This window comes from Ischnura elegans, chromosome 7 (assembly GCF_921293095.1).
Source record: "Ischnura elegans chromosome 7, ioIscEleg1.1, whole genome shotgun sequence".
Lineage (NCBI taxonomy): Eukaryota > Metazoa > Arthropoda > Insecta > Odonata > Coenagrionidae > Ischnura > Ischnura elegans.
In genome coordinates this window covers 93,468,605-93,487,421 of record NC_060252.1, presented here as the reverse complement: position 1 = coordinate 93,487,421, position 18,817 = coordinate 93,468,605, and the positions used below count along the sequence as shown (strand labels likewise).

Sequence of the window (18,817 nt, the reverse complement as noted above, 5' to 3'; positions counted from 1 at the left end):
GAATCGCACGGTAATTTTTTCCACCACTCAAGAGTGAAAGCTCCAGCAATAAGTTTTCAAGGACCAAAAGAGTTATCGCTCTGCCCATTACTTTCTGAATCACACGGTCATTCTCTACGTCCCTATTTCCATCACTTCTTCTGCCGCTTTCTGTACTTACAACTGTCATTCAATCAAAAGTTATACGTGGGGTTACAATCTCTGTTATCAGCCATGCATCGTGATTGGCAGAATATGGTGCCAGTGATGGTATCACGCCACTGCCATTCCGTTGTGTAATGCCAAGATCATGTAAAACTTAAAAGCAGTAGATCGAATAACATCCAAACAAATTAAAAAATTAATTGGTTGGTTATCTGAAGATGGGAGAAAGGTGAACTAATTTACAATACATACTCTAAGAGAAGTATGTTGGAGTGGAAAAAGCTATAGGGATAGGAAAGATTGAGAGAAAGCAGACACCAACATATAAAGCCCACTCATCATAAAAGGTGCCACGGGGACCACCACTTAAGGGCCCCCATGCACTGGCAACTTTTATAAAGCAACTATTTAGTTGCTTCATGGAATTTCAAATGAAACACACGGCATTGACTAGTGCCTCGCACATGGGTGACTTTTTAGTTGCCGCAACTAAAAAGTCGCCCGTGCATGGGGCCACAGTCAATGCCGTGTGTTTCATTGGGACTTCCACAAAGCAACTAAATAGTGCTGCCAGGACACGGCCTGAAAGCCAGTTTATGGAAACAATTAGTGATTAATCAAGCTCAGGGAGGACTTAGTGTGAGATTTCAAAAACCATATGTAGATGATGGCATTCGTAAAAAACTTAGGAGTGGAATCTGAAGAAAGTAATACAAAAATTAATGGGTTCGGCCAATTTTGAAGTGATGAGAAAATAAGAGTGAAATCCTTGGAATGCGAAGTGTCGTAGTGACATGTACTTTTAATCCAAGATTCACAAACTCAGGCTGAGAATCATGGAAGAAAACACCTAAGGATGAAAAATAACACAGATGTAATAAGGAACAGAGAAAAAATCTCGGGAAAGGCATCAACGCGACCAAGAAAAGACTCGACTCAATTTCAGTACAGTGCTTGCAGCAGTTAGCTATTAGTCTCCATAAGAATGATAGATGGTATTCAGTACAAGTTCATTTCCTATGAATACCCCTGAGCCATTAAGCCAATGTTTTGTTACGTTCATCGTTAATTTTGCTAATTGTTTCAATAAACCAGCCTCAACACCTCACCTAATGGACAGAGCATGGATTGTAAACATTCTCCAGATAGCATCAAATTTTCACCGAAAACCCCCAGCCTTTGGATAGGAGAACATTGCATAAACAGGAGAACAACCAATCCCAAAAGATACGATTGAGAGGAATAATAATATTTCATGCAATCCAGTGTTTTGCAAACACCCCATTGACAACAAAATCATGGCCAAAACAGCAAAACTTAAAAGAAAAAGTCCACAGACCCAATCATTAAAAAAATTCGGGGTACATCCACAGCAACAATGTAAACCTTCAAATACTAATGGAAGATATTTCTCTGATAACTTCCTATCCTTTCATTACATGAGGACAATATATTGGTCTTTTAACAGTTGAAGAGAAATGGAAAACAATAAATATGTAAATAAATAATAAAATAAAAAATATACAAAAAAGAAAATGTCATAGAACTATGTTCTGAATAATTAACTACCAAAGGGTAATTTTTCATCATTTGGTGAGGCTTAAAGTAAAAAGTATATCTAGCCAATATAATGGCACATCAAATTTCATGCCCATCTTATAAGCCAGGAAATAAGGTACATCAAAGTATGTTGACTGCTGCAAAATGTATAAAATAAGTACATGAATTATGCCATATCTACATTAATACTCATAAGGTAATTCATCATGTCAGCTTTTCCAAAGTGGGATATTGTCTAAAGGTGTTGGATTACCTACACTCTTAGTTTTGTACATTCATACTCTGAATTAAGACACACTCACCAACTCCACATATTTGCATTCCCTGGACACATGCATATTAAAAATGTTTATTATCATAGATAGATGGAATTACTTCATCAAACATCTAATCATGTAGATTGGAAAAACATTGAACCTGTTAATAAAGAATTAAAATTACCCTTGCACAATAAACTAAACGACTAGGAGAAAAATACTTGTAGGAATACCATCAAATCAAAACGTACCCTTGTGTACAATCAATAACAAACCAAGGTATACTTTGCCAAAACCCTGGCTTCTCAAGAGGGTACATTGAATCAGATGCAAATGCATTCATTCATAAATAAATTGAGGCTCTGTGTAGAAATATTCAAGGTAAAAATGATGGAAATTGATATTTCCTGATAGTTATAGCAATAGATTGCCCATCAAATTAAAATATTGAAATAATTTGATAAAGAAATGCGATCATGAAGAAGTTGATAAATACCAACACATGATCAGAGCTCAAAAGCAAACAACCTTCCGCAACCCACACAACAACCTTTTCTAGCCTCTCAACAAGAAACAATGGACAATAAATACATATTGTAACACCTTAAATAATTTAAATAAAAATATTCACTTCAAAAATGATATGAGTGTGAATGTATCTACTTGGGCCATTTTCATTAAAAAAGTAATTCTTTTCAAGTTGAACATTAGAAATTCTGTGATCATGTTGATGTATATTTTACAGTGATATTGAAAGTTTTTTCCTGATGTCAGATTTATAAAAAACGATGCTTTCCTTTCCCTTGGAACAATGCAGTTTAAATAAACGTCAACATATACACAATGGGTTCACATTTGATGAAAAGCATTTTTACATTCAATGCTTCAAATTTGCCAAAGAATTAACTTTGACAACTACATACAATAGTGCACTCAGTGCTGTGTTGAAAATTAGACTTCTCCTAACTGGATCTTCCCTCCAGAGTAGAAAGAGAGTAAACAAAAGTGCATTGTGTGCTTAATAAACTGGTTCACAGGAACATGTAGCCAAATGTTGTGGATAATAAATACCATGGAAACAGTGAACTTAAACACTAAATATGCACAGTACCACAGCCAATGTTAAAATGTTAAGGTTAACTGCAATATTTGTATGAAAAATGATGTTATGGCTGGAAATTAATTTTTAAGGGCTTTAAACCATAAATTTAAAATACCGTACTCCAAAATGAAACCTGCAATAGGCACAATCTCAATTGTACATACATAGATTCAAATTTTCTAACTGCTAACAGCAGGAGCAAGAAAAATACCATTAGAAAAGAAATCTACTCCAACTTCTGTAGTTTGGGGTCAATTTTGTTTCTAGTACCAGCCGCAGTCTCAGGTAAAGAGCCTTCATGAGTCATTATCTCATTGGCCTCCTTCTCACCAGCAGCCAGAGATGGCGTGAACATTCCTCTGCCCACCATCAGCTCCTCGGTCGGAAAATCCAGGACTACGGTCACGTGAAAGGCCATGTTGGCTGAAGCAATGACGTATTCACATAAGGAAAACCAACTGAATGCTGCAATGAAATGGTAAGAACACCTTGAAATAAACCACGACCCACAAAGTTAAAGTAAATAATGGTCTCTACAAGAGATGCGCAAATAGTAGCCGCGAATACTCGAATACTTGAAAGTATTCGATAATCGAGATCTCGAATAATTATACTCAAAGTACGATCTCAAATACCTCGAATGCTTTGAATTTCGCACCATACACTGTCGCACGCACGTCATTGGTAGTTGACTCGGAAAAACGTAGAGGACTCTTGTCGCTTAGTGCATGCAGCGCCATTTTAGGCAAGTTGACAAACTACATCAAATTCGCCATTTAGAGAGGTGAAAAGATATCGTTCGACGTGGGGAACCGAAAACGATCGAGGAAAAAAATCCAAAAATCCCCGGTTTCCCCCACGAAACCCCTCAAAAAAATTAAAATGGCGGGAAAAAATATAGACTTTTGGGGTACCTTCCGTTATGTATTGAGCTACTGCTCTCAAACCGTTCCACTCATCGGAAAGATCATCATAAATTCGAAGTATTGTCCACTGTTCACTTCTTAGCCAACATATCACAAAGGCCTCTCTGATTTCCACATCCAAGATCCCCACCCCAAGACTATCCTCCTCCACTAAATTCAATCTTTCTGGCCTATTTCTGCAGTCATATAGATCCTCTATGCAGTCATTCCATCTATTCTGAACCACGTCTTGCTCAATCAGCATCCTGCCATCTTTAGCCTTAATTTTTGACATGCTTTGCCCTCTTTTGATGCCTGAGAGTGACTTTACCTAGTCGTACAAGGTGCCTACTTCTCCTTACTTTCAAAACTTTTCCATTTCCTCATACTGTATTTTTAACTGAGCCTTCCTCGCCATCTTACTTTCACACTGTAATCAATTATTTATTTGCCCATACATCCTTTTTCCATGCTGTGTGTCCACGTTTTTCCACTTCCTTCTCTCATACATTTCTTTTATCATTTCCTCTGCTATCCATGGTTTATTTATCCTTCTACTATCAACATAACCAATTGACTTCTTGGCCATGTTAACTATTCCTGTTTTAATCTTATCTCATCCTTCCACAACAGTGTGTGTATTTTCAATCTCCCAGACACAAATTCCCACTAGTTCCTGATATTCTCTCTTCATAGTCCCCTCACAGCCTTTATATTCCATTTCCTCATCTTTCTAGTTTTCATTAGTCTTTTCAATCTTACACAGCATTTCATAAGCACTAGGTTGTGTTCTGAATCTGTGTCCACCGCAGGTAAGCTGCACAAGTTTTTCACACTATTCCTAAATCTCTGTCCTACCATGATGTAGTCTATCTCATATTTCCCCTTATCCCTCGGCTCTTCCATGTGTACCTACACCCTTTGCGATGATTGAACCGCGTGTTTGTAATGAATAATTGGTTTCTCCAGCAAAATTCTGCACTTTCTCTCCCCTGTCATTCCGCATTTCTAGTCCAAATTCTCCTTTTTTGTTTCCATCCTTGCCTTCCCCAATTGAGATGTTTTAGTCCCCCATTACTACTAGATTTTTCATGCCTGGGGTTTCCCTGATTATTTCCTCCAGCTGTTTATACACCTCATCTACTTCTTCCTTCCTACAATTGCTAGTGGGCATGTAAACTTGAACCACCACAAGTTTGGTGGATCGAGCCTTGATTTCTACCACCAGAATCCTATCATTTACCGGGTCTACACATACCACTCACTTACTCATCTTCCTGTTTAATACCATAAGTACTACTCATTGACCATCCTCCCCACCACAATTATAACCCTGTAGCCATTACTCCAGTAGACCCCATTATCCTTCCACCTAACTTTGCATAATCCTAAGATATCTATCCTTCCTTTCTACATTTCCCTTTTTATATTTTCTAGCTTACCCACCCTGATCATTGTCCTGACATTCCATATCCCTATTTTCATTGATGCCTTCTTCTCCATCCGCTTGGTCTTTTTTTCTTCTTTCTTGAATGCTACTGTTGATGATGATTAGTCTTTGCAAGGATTTCGCATGATACAGACCTCAATGACCTTGCCGACCTCACTGCCACCTTTGACACCCATCCTAAATGACCGGGTCCTACGATTCGATCTAAGGCTCATTTATCAAGCTCAATCTTTTCTGGGAAGAGATAGTTCGTAGGGTTCCCCACTTCCATTCTAACAGTGTTTTTTTACTTGACACCATCCCATGGACTACCTTTCATCTGGGTCCTGCTCTTCAACCTATCTGGCATGGGTGGCCCTACCAGGAATACTAGCAAATTAATCCTGCCAGTTCAGCTCCAGTGGTCATAGGAACATGCGAACCTTTCCACCGTGACAAGGTTGTAGCCCAAGGGACAGGGACGATACCATATGAATACAAAAATAATTTAAATCCTAAAGCCATTTTAACTAACAATAATGCTAAGACCTCCACTGGCTAAATAGGAAAAATGACTCAACTTCCACTTAATTCTTTGAGATAGACTGAAAAGATTTGCTTGGAAAAATAAACAGGTGACTAGAGATCTGTCGCATCACGACTTTAGCACTCCATTCCCTGACATTTCCATGACTTCACTGAAGGGGATGAACCCTGTTCAGACTGAAATGGAGGCTACACTGGAAAAAAATTTAAAAATGGCACTAGCATTGTAGAATCAAATAAAAACAAATGTTATGGGCAGTCATATACAAGGGTTGTACCAAAAGTAAGGTTCCCAATGAGCTACAATGTTGAGCGAAGGCGCTATGCTAAATCCCACAACATTGCCGTGCGCAGTGGTTCCCCTACTCTCGAGTCCGCCAGTCTGCGATTCACTGAGTCGCTCATTATTGGCTTAGCAACCGTCGCCAATGAAAGTGATCATCCCCGTTCCCGCCAAGTATGAGGATCGAACAGTAATCCGATTTCTCCTTGCAAGGAAGTTACCGCCATTGCAGATTCATCATTAACTGACTGAACTTTATGGTGAAGAGTGGTTGCCCGTTCAGCATGTCCGCAAATGTTGCAGAGCTTTTGCTGAGGGTCGCACGGAAGTTCACGATGAAGAACGAAGTGGAAGACCGCCGGTTTTGGATTGTCCAGAAGATCAACAGTGAGCTGCTCAAAGATCGGAGGGTCACTGTCCGTGAATTTCTTGAACACATTTCTGAAGCTTCTCATGGCACAATTGAAAGAACTTTAACACAAACGTTGGGTTATCGCAAGATGTGTGCTTGCTGGGTCCCCCGGATGCTGACTGACGGACTCATGGAGCAACGCCTTGATACTGCTCGCAAATTTCTTCAACAATTTTAAGGAGGGGGGCAACAAGGAGAAGTTGTTGGTCTCTATCGTCACCGGAGATGAAGCGTGGGTATTTCATTTCATCCCCGAAACAAAACTCTAGATGGCAAATGCTTCAAGAGCGACGACGAAGTCCGAGCAGAGGTCACACACTTCCTCAACGGGTTGGTGGGAGACTTCTTCAACTTAGGGATAAAAAAGCTGGAGCACTGTTTTTATAAGTGTTTCGAAAAAAATGGAGACTACGTTGAAAAAAAGGCAAAAATGTAAGCTTTTCAACGATGTGAAAATTAATATTAATAAGAAAGTGCTTTATTTGTAAAAAATATGGGAACCTTACTTTAGGTACAACCCTCGTAGTAGATCATAAATTCCTAACACACAAAGGTTTTTACCTAGCCAACAATTATCAATATCAAATATTTTTCAAGATAAGCCACACAAATGAATAAGTTTCTTGATAACGCCATGACTGGTATATCAATTTCCACTGATTTACTCATGCTTTTGCACTTCTGGACCAGCTTTGGCATAATCAAGTAGCTTTAAAACTTCTTTGAATTGCTCCAACGATCATTATCATTAGTCAAAAATCCTAAGATTGGTTTGACACAGCTCTCCATTCCTGTCTCTTATCCGCTAGCCTTTTTAGGGCAGGCGCGCACTAGCACGACCACGACCTGTGGCACACGACCAGTATTAGCATTGCAACAAATGGAGCGACGCGCACTAGGCCAAGTGCGACTCGTTGGTCAGACCAGAGTCGTCCGACCAAAATTTTTGAGTTTGGTCGTCCCCGACTCAGTGGTCGTTGCGGCCAGAAATTACAATATTGTAATGGCGCGCCACACACTGACTCTGACCATACCGATTGAGCAAGTGGACGGTGAATGTGTTTTGCTATCGTGGCCGTGCTCTGGTCGGAAGGTGTGCAACAGAGATCTGTCTTGGTCGCGCTAGTGTGTGCCTGCCCTTATAGCAACATATTTCTTCTGTTTTACATCCTTTATATCCTGTCTTATGTAACTCATTTGGAGCCATCCCTTGCCTCTGGTTCCTTCCACCTGTCCTTCTACGATTGTCTTCACCAGGCCATCATGCCTCATAATGTGGCCACCTACATTTTCCTGTCTTCTTCTTAAGGTTTTTAGAAGACAGACTGCTGAGGTGTCAAAGGCTGCAACACTGAAAAGTATTTATGCTATTCAGCTGCAGTTACACATTGCTAGTTTCAACGACTGCTTCCGACTATACTTCTCACAACAATATACCACCATAATTTCCACGTTATCATCTCAGATAAGTTCTTTGATGGGATTATAGCAAAATATACCAGGTGCACATGGTGAAATTAGAGGAACATAGATGGCTATGTTGGGTCAATGACACCTCAAAAATAATCTGTGGCAACACTTGATGAGGATGTGCATAAAATAATAACAGTAAAATAAAAATGACATACCCTTTATTCTTAATTTAGTTCAACATCCGAGACAGCGTGTTTTAAGCCCTGAATCAGTATTTACTTACTTCCCCACTCCGAAGTGCCTTCTGTGTGTCATTTGCCAGGTCTTGAAAGTATTCAAGAGATTAGTACCTAGGTGCCCAAGAAACTCATCGAGTCTGATGTCAGCTAGCGGTGGCAAATAGGAATTTGCACGTGTCAATCCGTCACTACAGAGTTCTCTACCGGCCTAAATCCCAAGCCTCAGAAGCAGACAATGCAATATGCTGCTTGGAACTTTAGGATAAACGTGCTTTTGCCTAGCATTCATAGGCACGTGCCCCCCCCCCCCCAAAACCATTAAAAAATATGGAAGATTTAAATAAAGTCCCATCATCATTGCGATAGTTTTGTATTATGAGGTATCCTTGTGCCCCCCCCCCCCCCCCCCCCATAACAAAATCCTGGATACAGTCTTGCTTGTGCCCCCCCAAGAAAAAACACCTGGATCCGCTCCTGCTAGCATCAGGCAAAATAAAATGGAAGGTGAGGCTAATACATTGAAAATGTTTTACTGAAACTAGGATAATAGAATAGTAGAATAAAGAAAATAGGATATTAAAAGTCACTCAGATTACCATTATGCTTCGCCATAGATGTAAAACTTTCCCAAGATGGTAGATTGCCTACTTTAGAATAAGTTTGGTGCATAATTTAAGTTTAGGAGAGGTATCATGGACCCCAGCATTGGGAGGTATTAAAGCTATTCAGTAGCCCACATCGCTAGTTTCAACAACTGCTCCTGACTATACTACGCACAACACCTGCAAGACAAACCAACAGCATCTAATAAACACATAAGGTCTTTCATGACCACTTACCTAAATCATGACACAGGAGTCTATGTTTCAAAAAGAAAATGAGCAAGCCCACAGTGCTGACAATTGAGGTAACGAAGAGGGCCTTCTTGATGGCATAAGACCTACTCTCAGCTTCTGTCATACTAGGTCTGGCCATTTTGAATACTTTAATAGTAGCCAGCATATGACTTAGAGATCCGATCATAAATACAATAAATATCTTCTCATGCACAGCTGAAAAAGAAAGACCCAAAATTTTATACAAGCCTTACATACCAAAAGCATCACCAATAAAGCACAAACTGTAGAATACTCCTACTTACGATAATTTTCTCTATTTGAGACATATGTGACCCCACAAAGAGATGCAATTTCTAAGATATTCAGCCAATAGCATAAGACCATTAATCTTTTGTATGTTGCATGTTGTGACTTAACCACAGCCGGCAAAAGGCTTAGGTAATAAGTGTAGTACACTGAGGCTATGATGAGGCGAGGTCCAATGTGAAATGCAATGCAGATGCGCCACAAATATCTCTGTGGGCTGACTCCAGTAATAGAACTTATGGATGGAATAACATTGTAGACCTGGCAATAAAGAAGGGTGGATTTGTTATCTTCAGAATCTCGCCATTTAAGCAAAATAAGATACTATAGAATAGAAAAAATAAATATTACTCACTCTGCAATAAGTTTCATGGATATCATCTTGTTGAAAGATACATGCGGTTATGAAACAGAAAAGCAGTCCACAAAGAGGCAATGAAACAGTAACCAGACAAAGCCGTCGAAAACTGACAGCAAAATATACAATGGCTTTGCTACAATTTGACTTCCCATCCATTATTGGGGGTGAAGATCATAATAAACACTTGCAGAAGAAAATCAAACCCACTGCTTCACACCAAGTTACAGAAACATAGCGAACCACGACTCGACTAGATGCCTTAATACACTAGAATGCACTCAATTGCTCTTCGAAACCTGAAATTATAAAAGAAACATCGCCAAGATGAGTTAATTTTATTAAAACCGGATAATTACGTACAATGAACGAAGATAATACTTGACGTAGGTTTTACAAGTGAAATCATTCTCCCTTCAAACAGCACTTCCATACAATCGATAAATCAATTGCATTACTACCAAATTAGAATGAAACAGTTAAGATAATCGCCGCAACGTATGTAAGGTAATGAAAGAAATCTATATGTTTATTTAATACGCGCATATGACAATTTTGTATCTTCTATAAATTATTAATTAACACTATTCACACTTCGGCTATTTAACAGCTGGGCATTCTCAATACGCCAATGTTACGAGAATGAGGGTGAAAATCATTCATTACAGGTTAAATATTGCCATTAAGTTATAGCTGTTCCACAGAATGTCAAAAACGGACGTCTGCCAGCAATTGATGTCACACTATCTACACATGTTCCTAATTCTATTATCTAAAAAGACGACATCAAATACTTACCACATAAATACACGGAAGGTTGCTATGTATTCGAAAAACGAGACTAAAACCCATCCTTAATAAATTTTCTCACATACATTTGAAAACAGGAAATATCAGTTCAGATATATGACGAGAGGTCCAAAGTTGTTATGAAAACTTGCGATCACGAACACAAGAACGAATTGCTTCCTAGAAAAATTAACCATCAACATCCTACACATCATACATTCACTTATCAGCCGTACACCAAAGCCGAAAATTGAGGGCTTCCGACGAAAGGAAATGTGTCAATACTGTCATTTCTAATGTCGATCGCTAACACACCAATTATGTATAGCAAGGTATAGCGAAAACAAAAATAATTACAATATACATTTTGAAAAATATTCACCGAATTTTCCACGATTGAAGTTAAATGTATTCGTAATGATAAATCACAAACCACAGAACGGGTAAAAATATCCCCGACTCTCTTCGATAATCAATATAAAAACTACAAGCAGCGTTGTTATTACCTCAAGTTTCTTCATACATTTCCGCAACAAACTGTAACCCATAAAAACATTTTTAACTCGATAAAATGCATATTAATCCATCACACTAAACGATGAAGCCTTACACCAAAACCCCGATAATTTCATGCGACTGCAGATTACGCCATCTATTATCTGCAGAAAGCTTTAAAATAAAGACGCAATGAAATCCGCTCTTCAATTTGACAATGCGGTAAATGTGGAACATCGTAATTCGCAGAGAGTGAAATATTGACTTTTCCTTCGTTCTCTTTGTATGGTTGTTGTGAAGTTCTGAGTCAGACACATTTATTTGCCGTGTTTCCGGTATTTATCGAAGGATGGGGATAACGAATATAGAAATAGAGTCTGGAAGTGAAAGCGAGTCAAGTAAATTTGACTCGGACGAGGACAGTGATTCCAGTAATGGAGTATATAGTGTATGTAGCTCCTCTGAAAGCCCCAACGCAACGCAGGACGTTGAGGGGAATACGAGAGACGAAGAAGAGGAAGAAGAAGATAAAGTGGTCCAAGCGATCAGAAATGAACAAGAGAGGGTTCGCGATCACCCACCGGACATCCAGGCCGATTCCTTCGTTGTTGATATAAGTTTTCACCCTCAAAGTAAAATAATCGCTGCTGCTCTCATTACTGGAGACGTTATCGTGTAATTATTTACTTATTATGGCTGATCTTCATAAGATTAATGCTTAAGAAATGCATTTTATTTGCAACTCATAGGAAGTCCTTGTCAACTTGCCTCAATTCTAATTTACTCCCTCCTTAGCGAAATGGGCATCTTTCACTTTTTGTAACTGTTTATTTATGTATATTGATGCTTGCGTTCAATTTATATATTCAAAATATTTTTTATTGTAATTTAGCTATTTACACCAAGCTTTCCCAATTCTTTAATAGGTACAAGTATGACCTGGAATCTAACGAAATTGCGAATAGTTTGGAAGTTCATAAAAAGGCAGCAAGAGCTGTGGAGTTCAATGAAGATGGAAAGATGCTTATATCTGTGTCAAAAGATAAGTCTATCTGCGTTACAGATGTTGACTCAGGGAAGCCTAAGAGGATTATGAAAAAGGCGCACAAGTAAGTGCTTCGCATTTGGAATTCCTGAATGAAATTACACCTTCACGGTTGCATGTATTGATTTTGCTGTTTATTTATAGTGAGCCGATTTATTGCGCCCACGTTGTGGATGAAAATCTTTTGGCCACCGGAGATGATGACGGGACTGTTAAATGTGAGCTTAATATGATAGTAATTTCATGGTTTGCATCATGGATGTCCCATTTTTTGCAGTAGTTTTGCTGTGTACAGGCATTAATTTACTTTTTGCCTTAGTTACTAAGCTATGTAATAGCTTTTACCAACACGTTTGCTTCGGAAAAGTGTGTACCAATTTCAAGTTTAAACAGACCGGCTTGCTTTAAGACGAATTGTATTATTGGAAAAATATGAATGTATTTACCTAGCCTCATTTTAGAGGGGACTTTGTGGTATGTTATAAAATGTAGTTGGTGTATTAGAGTACTCTGCGGCATGTAACCATATATCTCGTGGTAAATGGGATGTATGCTTTAGCCGCTTGACTGTCCATCCCAAGACAACATTATACCCTTACAATTAAGTGTAGTTAGCCTTTTCACCAAGAAATTCGTGAGTTCATTTACTGTATGGGATGTATAAAGGTCTGGATTTCCAAATTGGAAGGAATGTGTGATTTTTTTTGGTCCCATAGGTTTGAATCTGTAGAATATTGCTTCTAGAAAGTACTTATTCTGTGGTAGATTAATTTGTTTTTTTTTTGAGTTGTTACCAACAATTGTTACCAACCTTTTATATACTTCACATAGGAAATTAACTCTGCATTATATTATGGAAGTAATCTGTAGGATAATTGGTCATGTTTGTTTCAATGATATATTTAGTCGTTTTTAAAATTGAGCATGTGTACTATCCATTTTCAACTTTAAAGATAAATAGATTCGGGCTATATGTACTAGCATTTAGATATATTGATGCTTTAAACTTTAGGACAAATTACTTATTTCCAATGAACCTCAGCCCTACTCAAAGCCCCTTGGGCCCTTTCTAACCCCTTTTCCAAAGTGTAGAATTACCAATTTCATCATTATTACATGTTATTCATAGCTCTATCATTTCCTCACATTGTCTTGTGTTGAATTACAGTGTGGGATCTAAGGAAGGAGAGTCCAATTTTTTCCTTGAAAGAAATGGAAGACTACGTTAGCTGTATAATTACTAATGAAGCAAAAAGGTACCTGGTTTGTTCAAGTGGAGAAGGCACAATCACCACGATAAATGTAGGGTCAAGGAAATTGCATGTGCAGGTAATATGTGGATTTTTCTATTTTTGATTCAATGTTATTATTTTGAACTCCATTGGGCTATAGATAAAAAGGTGGGCTCTACGGCCTCAAGGTCAACTGGGAAATGAAAACTCCACTGGCCATAACGAGGGGGCAATGTCGCAGGTATAAACAAAAAACTATTGGTATGTTGGAACGGGAACATTCGCAGCAGTGACCAACGCCAGCCTCTCTACCGGAAACCCTTCACAAACACTCGTTCAACTATGAAGGAACCTATGCGAGGGTTTTGAGGGGGCCTTGCTAAGGCTTTTCCATTGAGTAATCTCACACCCAATCACTTGCTTTAAGTGACAGAAGCAGCCTTAGCGAGGCCCACCTACAACCCTCGTGAAGGTTCCTTCATAGATGAATGAGTGTTTGTGAAGGGTTTTCGTTAGAGAGGCTGGGGTTGGTCACTGCTGCGAATCTTCCCATTCCAGCATACCAACATAGTGTTTTGTTTATACCTACGACTAGGTCCCCTTGTTACGGCCTTTGGAGTTTTTCAATTTCCCAGTTGTTTCCTGGGCTACATCCTGCTCACTTTTTCATTAGTGGGTATGTTGTAAGTTTTCTGTATATATATATGTATAATTTATGAGTATTCTTTTATTATATCTGCCTGTGGCACTTGCATGACAAATCCGATGTTTTTCTCTTTCAGTCAGAGCTGTATGAAGCAGAATTGAACTGTATGACATTAGTTAAGGCTGAGAAGAAGCTAATAGTAGGCTCATCAAAAGGGAAAGCATATGTGTTCAACTGGGGGGAATTTGGGTACCACAGTGATGAGGTGATTGGACCAAAACATTCCATCAATGCCATGATTCCCATCTCGGAGAACATAGTTGTGAGTGGATATGAAGATGGGAAGTTAAGGTTGGTGGATACATATATCTGTGCATTATTCTTCAAAATAACGGTTGACTTGCCAGGGAGGAGTTAACAACAAGCTGTCTGTTTACTTAAAAAATATGCTACCCCTTTCAAAAGTGCCACCCTGAAAAGCTACCTCCTCCTCCTTTTCTGGAAATGATTTCCTGAACAATGCCTAAGCTTGCATGTGATGTATTTAGTATTTTATGTATTTACCATGCACTATGTTCATTATTTATTGCTGTGACTGTATTCCATGTCTTTATGGGCCAATGGCATGTAAGTAAATAAAATTGTCATTAGCTAGGTCGAAATACCTGGAAAGATAGCTGGTGCCCAAATGACTCATGATACAAATGAAAACTTCTAAGATAATTCTCCGCATCTGAGTTTGGGCGTGCCCAATTGTTTCTCAACGAATACTGGTCGCTTTCCTAAGGGAATCCCTATTTTTTTTAAATCCTAAAAGTTAGTATTTTTAATGACATACATCTTACGCATAAATTTTAACGAATGATATAAATACTGATCAAATGCTTACAGCTTGTGTGTAGACAAGCCCATTTTCATTGCTCGCTCTGGGAGTTTGGTGAAAAAGATCTCCCTTGCCCTTTCCTTTGGGATCTTATGATTGCAGCCTTACAGCTTTTGCTGACCGATATGAGCGTACAATTGCTGGCCCTCCTGGAATTCCTTTCTGTTTTTGTGGCTCACTCTTGGGTAGGTTGCTTCAATGGTGCCAGCAGGAACTTAGCTTAGAGGGGGGCTTAGAGAACTTCAACCCCTAAAATAATTTCTTTTCTTTCGCTATATAGTTTTTTTACACAGTTACATTTTATAATTGTGCAAAAAATCCACAGAGGAAAAATCATTCACCTTGACCGGGATTCGAACCCGGATCCCTCGATTTCCGGCCGAGTTCTTTAGCCAGTTAAGCTACCGAGGCGTCATTCTCCCCTGTGGAATACCGGACAAGGTGGTATGGACTGCTGAGCATATTATGCGACTAGCAGTCCAGGTCGTGCGCATGGCGCCACAGGTCAGAAATCGAGGGATCCGGGTTCGAATCCCGGTCAAGGGGAATGATTTTTCCTCTGTGGATTTTTCGCACAATTTGTGCATTGCGGGTGACTCTGTAAAAGTTATCACCGTGGCTAGTCCCGGTATACTTGAATAAACATTTTATAATGTTTGCCATCGAATTTCTTCAAAGAAACATTTATGGTTCAATCTCCCTTGCAATTGAACTATATTTTAGTGATACATGTATGGAAAGATTCATTGTATGAAACTGAGGAATGAAATCTCAGAGATTAAAATCATCATTATGTTTGTATTGAGGAAACAAAGAGGGTGCAGGAATAGACTGCCTGAACTGCGGACCATGCCCATAATGTCTGAATCCACGAATTATATACAGTAAAACTTTGATTTTATGCAGTTGGAGGGACCGAAATATGGGCACTGTGTAAAATCAAGAGTTGGTATTGAGGAGGAGTATACTTTTCAGGATAACACTTGCTCATTACTTTTTAAAACGCTTAGTTATACACTTTTGTATAGTTCTGATTTAAGCCAGAACTGGAACCAGAAAAAGTCTCATAGGTGAGGTTTTATGATAGAGGAGTATGAAATCCTTCTCAATTGCGTCAGATATATGTTTCCCGGATTGAATTACTCATTTGGAGGCAAGAAAATGAAGCCTAATAATCTTATTTACTCACAAGCAAAACCACAGATGACGTGTTACCTTAAGAAAAACGTTGCATTCCTGAACAATGTTTCCCATGGTTGAAAAACATGGTTGAATCACTAGCATTTCTGGCACTAAGATTACTTCTGTTACTCAGGAGAAATTTCGGAATGGTGATACTAAATGCTCGCAGAGAAGCTAATTTTCGAAAATATTCTCACTAAAAAGTTTTCAGGATATCCGTTTAACCACCTGCTAAAATTTCATGGGAAAATTCTTTTTCAATGCATAGAAATTATAAAGAGGGAAAATTGTTCCTCACTATTTATCATTTTTTTTTGTTCATCACCGGTGGCATGACGGCAGTTGCTCACTTAAAAAAAGTGATCTAAACACCGGAAAAATCTGAATTTCCGAATATCCCGGGTCCTGTGTGCTCCGTATTAGATATTTTTATGCATTGATACTGTAACGTTTTTTATTTTTCTTTAGTTTACTCCACTTACAAATACACTTTAAATAAATCAATCTCGGGAGAGACACCCGTCGGCCATCACTCTTACAATGCAACTCCTCTTTCCATACACCTCCTCCCGCGCCGTCCACAACCACAACAATCACCTCCCTCCACCTCTGCTGCTTATTATTACCTTCCCCGGTTCACGTCACACCAAAATCCACAACAAACAACTTAAATTTATATGTTACAATACTAAAATGAAATGATTTTATAATCAGTTATTTTCAATGTAAAAAAGTTTGAGTCTTTTTTCCCAGGATTTTGCATAAATTTATAAAATAGTCATGATATATGTATCTAGATTTATATAATTGGTGATTTACATGCAAAAGTTGCAGCAGTCTGGAGCTTTTTTTCAAGCTTAGCTAAATGGTTGGGTAACACCTCACGTGATCTTTTTCTCCTGAAGAACTTCAGAGTCTATTCTCTTTTTCACATCTGTCAGTATAAACAGCAACAGGGAAGTAAGCGAATTGGGGTTAGAATTTGATTACATAAATAACTTATTGAAATTGATGAATACATTATTTGTACTTGAAAGTTTACTTGTTGCCATGTTTGTTTTTCATCTAAGTTAATGTGTCTCATTTCAGGGCTGCTCACCTCTTTCCACACCAGCAACTTGGGATTGTTGGACAACACGAATTTGCCGTCGAAAACCTGGACATTTCTTATGATGGGCAATTCATTGCTTCTTGTTCCCACGATCAGCTAATCAAGTTTTGGAATATCAAATACTTTGAAGACTTGAAAATTAATTATAAAGGCAAAGTAAACAAAGCTAAGGTTTCAAAATTTAATTTACCATCATCTAATCAGAAAAATGTGTCAGACTTTTTTTCAGATATGGCATCTGACACATAAAAACCTGCTGGTCAGTGTGATTCCATTTCATTGTCTCCTATGAAAAGTTCAATAATACGTAGGGAACATGCTATTAGTATTCTTTCAAAACAAATACTAAATATTAGGCTCTCATGGAAAGGGAAACATGTGCTACATTTCCCAAACGTTAGAATCAGTACCTGTTCCTGAATACCTTTCATCACCCATCTGTCGATGCATTTCACTGTTATGTACAAATAAATTTTTTTATCCGATGTTAAATGATTCTCTCCCTTTTTCCCTGCATAAAGAAGTAAAATACCGGGGTAAGTTGGTTGTAATAATATTTGTAATTTCTTTCAAAGCTAATAATTTAACTATGTGCCACATTTAATAAATTTTACATAGTAGTGCTGGCAGCCAAAGCTTGCCTTTGGCATCATCTGGCAATTTAATTGTACCTTTGTTTTACATGGTAGATTAATTTTGACGTTCGTGTTGTGCGTTGACTTATGCTTTGAAGTGAATCATGAGAATTAGTGAGAATCAATAATGGCCTTTAAATGCACTTTAATGCTTACACGTGTACATATTCATAGTAATGGTGTAGATGTTGAATATGTTCTTGGATTAACAAATTGGTTCATGAGTAAATGAATTAACCTGCAAAATTTCATATTTGTGTGGAGGAGTGGTAGAAAAACTCGCTTATCTCCTGAGCAGATGTATGCCATTTATTTTCCACCAATCATTGCAAATGCTTGCTGTCAAACTGTTCTGGCGAGTGGCTGTGGAGAAGTAATAGTATATTGGCTGTAATGCATGCTATGCTTATTCCTCTTCCCTCTGTTTCATGGGATCTGTGTGACTGGCAAATGCCTTAACACTGGAATGCCCGGGTGGGTCAGTTTTACCCAAAAAAGAATATTAATGTTAATTATTTTGAAATGAAGAAAAATTTTAGACTTTTTATTTCATGACTTTTAACTATTTTGTTTGGTTTACCACTGTACAAAAGCTAGGCCTGATATAATTATTTTTTCTATTTTTGCTCATCACTTATACCTGCCATGCCCGGATGGCTCATTTCGACCCAGACTATCAAATCCATTTGAAACCTTTCTGCTTTTACATAGTATTCAATGCAACGGTGTGATTTATACTGATTTATTGTGAAAATGTTATTGTCATTTTTTTTTAACCTGATACCATTGAAATTCATAGTACCTCCAAAACCCATCAGATGAAAAGTGATAGGTATTCACAAATTTGTGGAAGCTAGTTTCCCATAACGCCGCAGAAATTGTAGAACAACTACAATTTTAATATTTTTCGTCGGATTCAATTTTCTACTACCCTCCCTGATGCTTTATAAACAATATTAATAAATAAACTGGGAAGGATTAGAGTATTTTGAGTGAAATATGCAAG

General features: G+C 38.2%; 2 protein-coding genes across 3 annotated transcripts; one reads left to right on the top strand and one right to left on the bottom strand.

Annotated features, from left to right (window-relative positions):
• Positions 1 to 957: 957 nt before the first annotated feature.
• LOC124162517 (post-GPI attachment to proteins factor 2-like) lies at positions 958 to 11,216 on the bottom strand. Of its 2 annotated transcripts, none has more exons than XM_046539084.1 (5): positions 11,089 to 11,216; positions 9,791 to 10,092; positions 9,432 to 9,696; positions 9,130 to 9,342; positions 958 to 3,528 (listed from the first exon to the last, which is right to left on the bottom strand). In XM_046539084.1, the coding sequence occupies exons 2-5, from the start codon at positions 9,950 to 9,952 to the stop codon at positions 3,290 to 3,292; spliced, it is 879 nt and encodes a 292-aa protein (XP_046395040.1). In that variant the 5' UTR covers positions 9,953 to 10,092; positions 11,089 to 11,216; the 3' UTR covers positions 958 to 3,289. The 2 variants fall into 2 exon arrangements, with proteins under 2 accessions (XP_046395040.1, XP_046395041.1); XM_046539085.1 differs by lacking the exon at positions 11,089 to 11,216 and adding an exon at positions 10,592 to 10,922.
• Positions 11,217 to 11,291: 75 nt separating this feature from the next.
• On the top strand, positions 11,292 to 17,668 carry LOC124162516 (WD repeat-containing protein 55 homolog). Its single transcript, XM_046539082.1, has 6 exons — positions 11,292 to 11,752; positions 12,004 to 12,186; positions 12,267 to 12,340; positions 13,291 to 13,451; positions 14,137 to 14,351; positions 17,155 to 17,668. Exons 1-6 carry the CDS (start codon positions 11,427 to 11,429, stop codon positions 17,423 to 17,425), a joined length of 1,230 nt encoding a protein of 409 aa, XP_046395038.1. The 5' UTR covers positions 11,292 to 11,426; the 3' UTR covers positions 17,426 to 17,668.
• Positions 17,669 to 18,817: the final 1,149 nt, after the last annotated feature.

What these genes read in the sequence shown, in the direction of transcription:
- LOC124162517 (XM_046539084.1), bottom strand. Translation starts at nt 9,952, where the DNA reads ATGGATGGGAAGTCAAATTGTAGCAAAGCCATTGTATATTTTGCTGTC. An exon ending in TCCATGAAACTTATTGCAGA is followed by an intron (nt 9,697 to 9,790) that starts GTGAGTAATATT and finishes CTTTATTGCCAG; the next exon opens with GTCTACAATGTTATTCCATC. An exon ending in ACTCCTGTGTCATGATTTAG is followed by an intron (nt 3,529 to 9,129) that starts GTAAGTGGTCAT and finishes ATTTCATTGCAG; the next exon opens with CATTCAGTTGGTTTTCCTTA.
- LOC124162516 (XM_046539082.1), top strand. Translation starts at nt 11,427, where the DNA reads ATGGGGATAACGAATATAGAAATAGAGTCTGGAAGTGAAAGCGAGTCA. An exon ending in ATTATGAAAAAGGCGCACAA is followed by an intron (nt 12,187 to 12,266) that starts GTAAGTGCTTCG and finishes GTTTATTTATAG; the next exon opens with TGAGCCGATTTATTGCGCCC. An exon ending in CAAGGAAATTGCATGTGCAG is followed by an intron (nt 13,452 to 14,136) that starts GTAATATGTGGA and finishes TTTCTCTTTCAG; the next exon opens with TCAGAGCTGTATGAAGCAGA.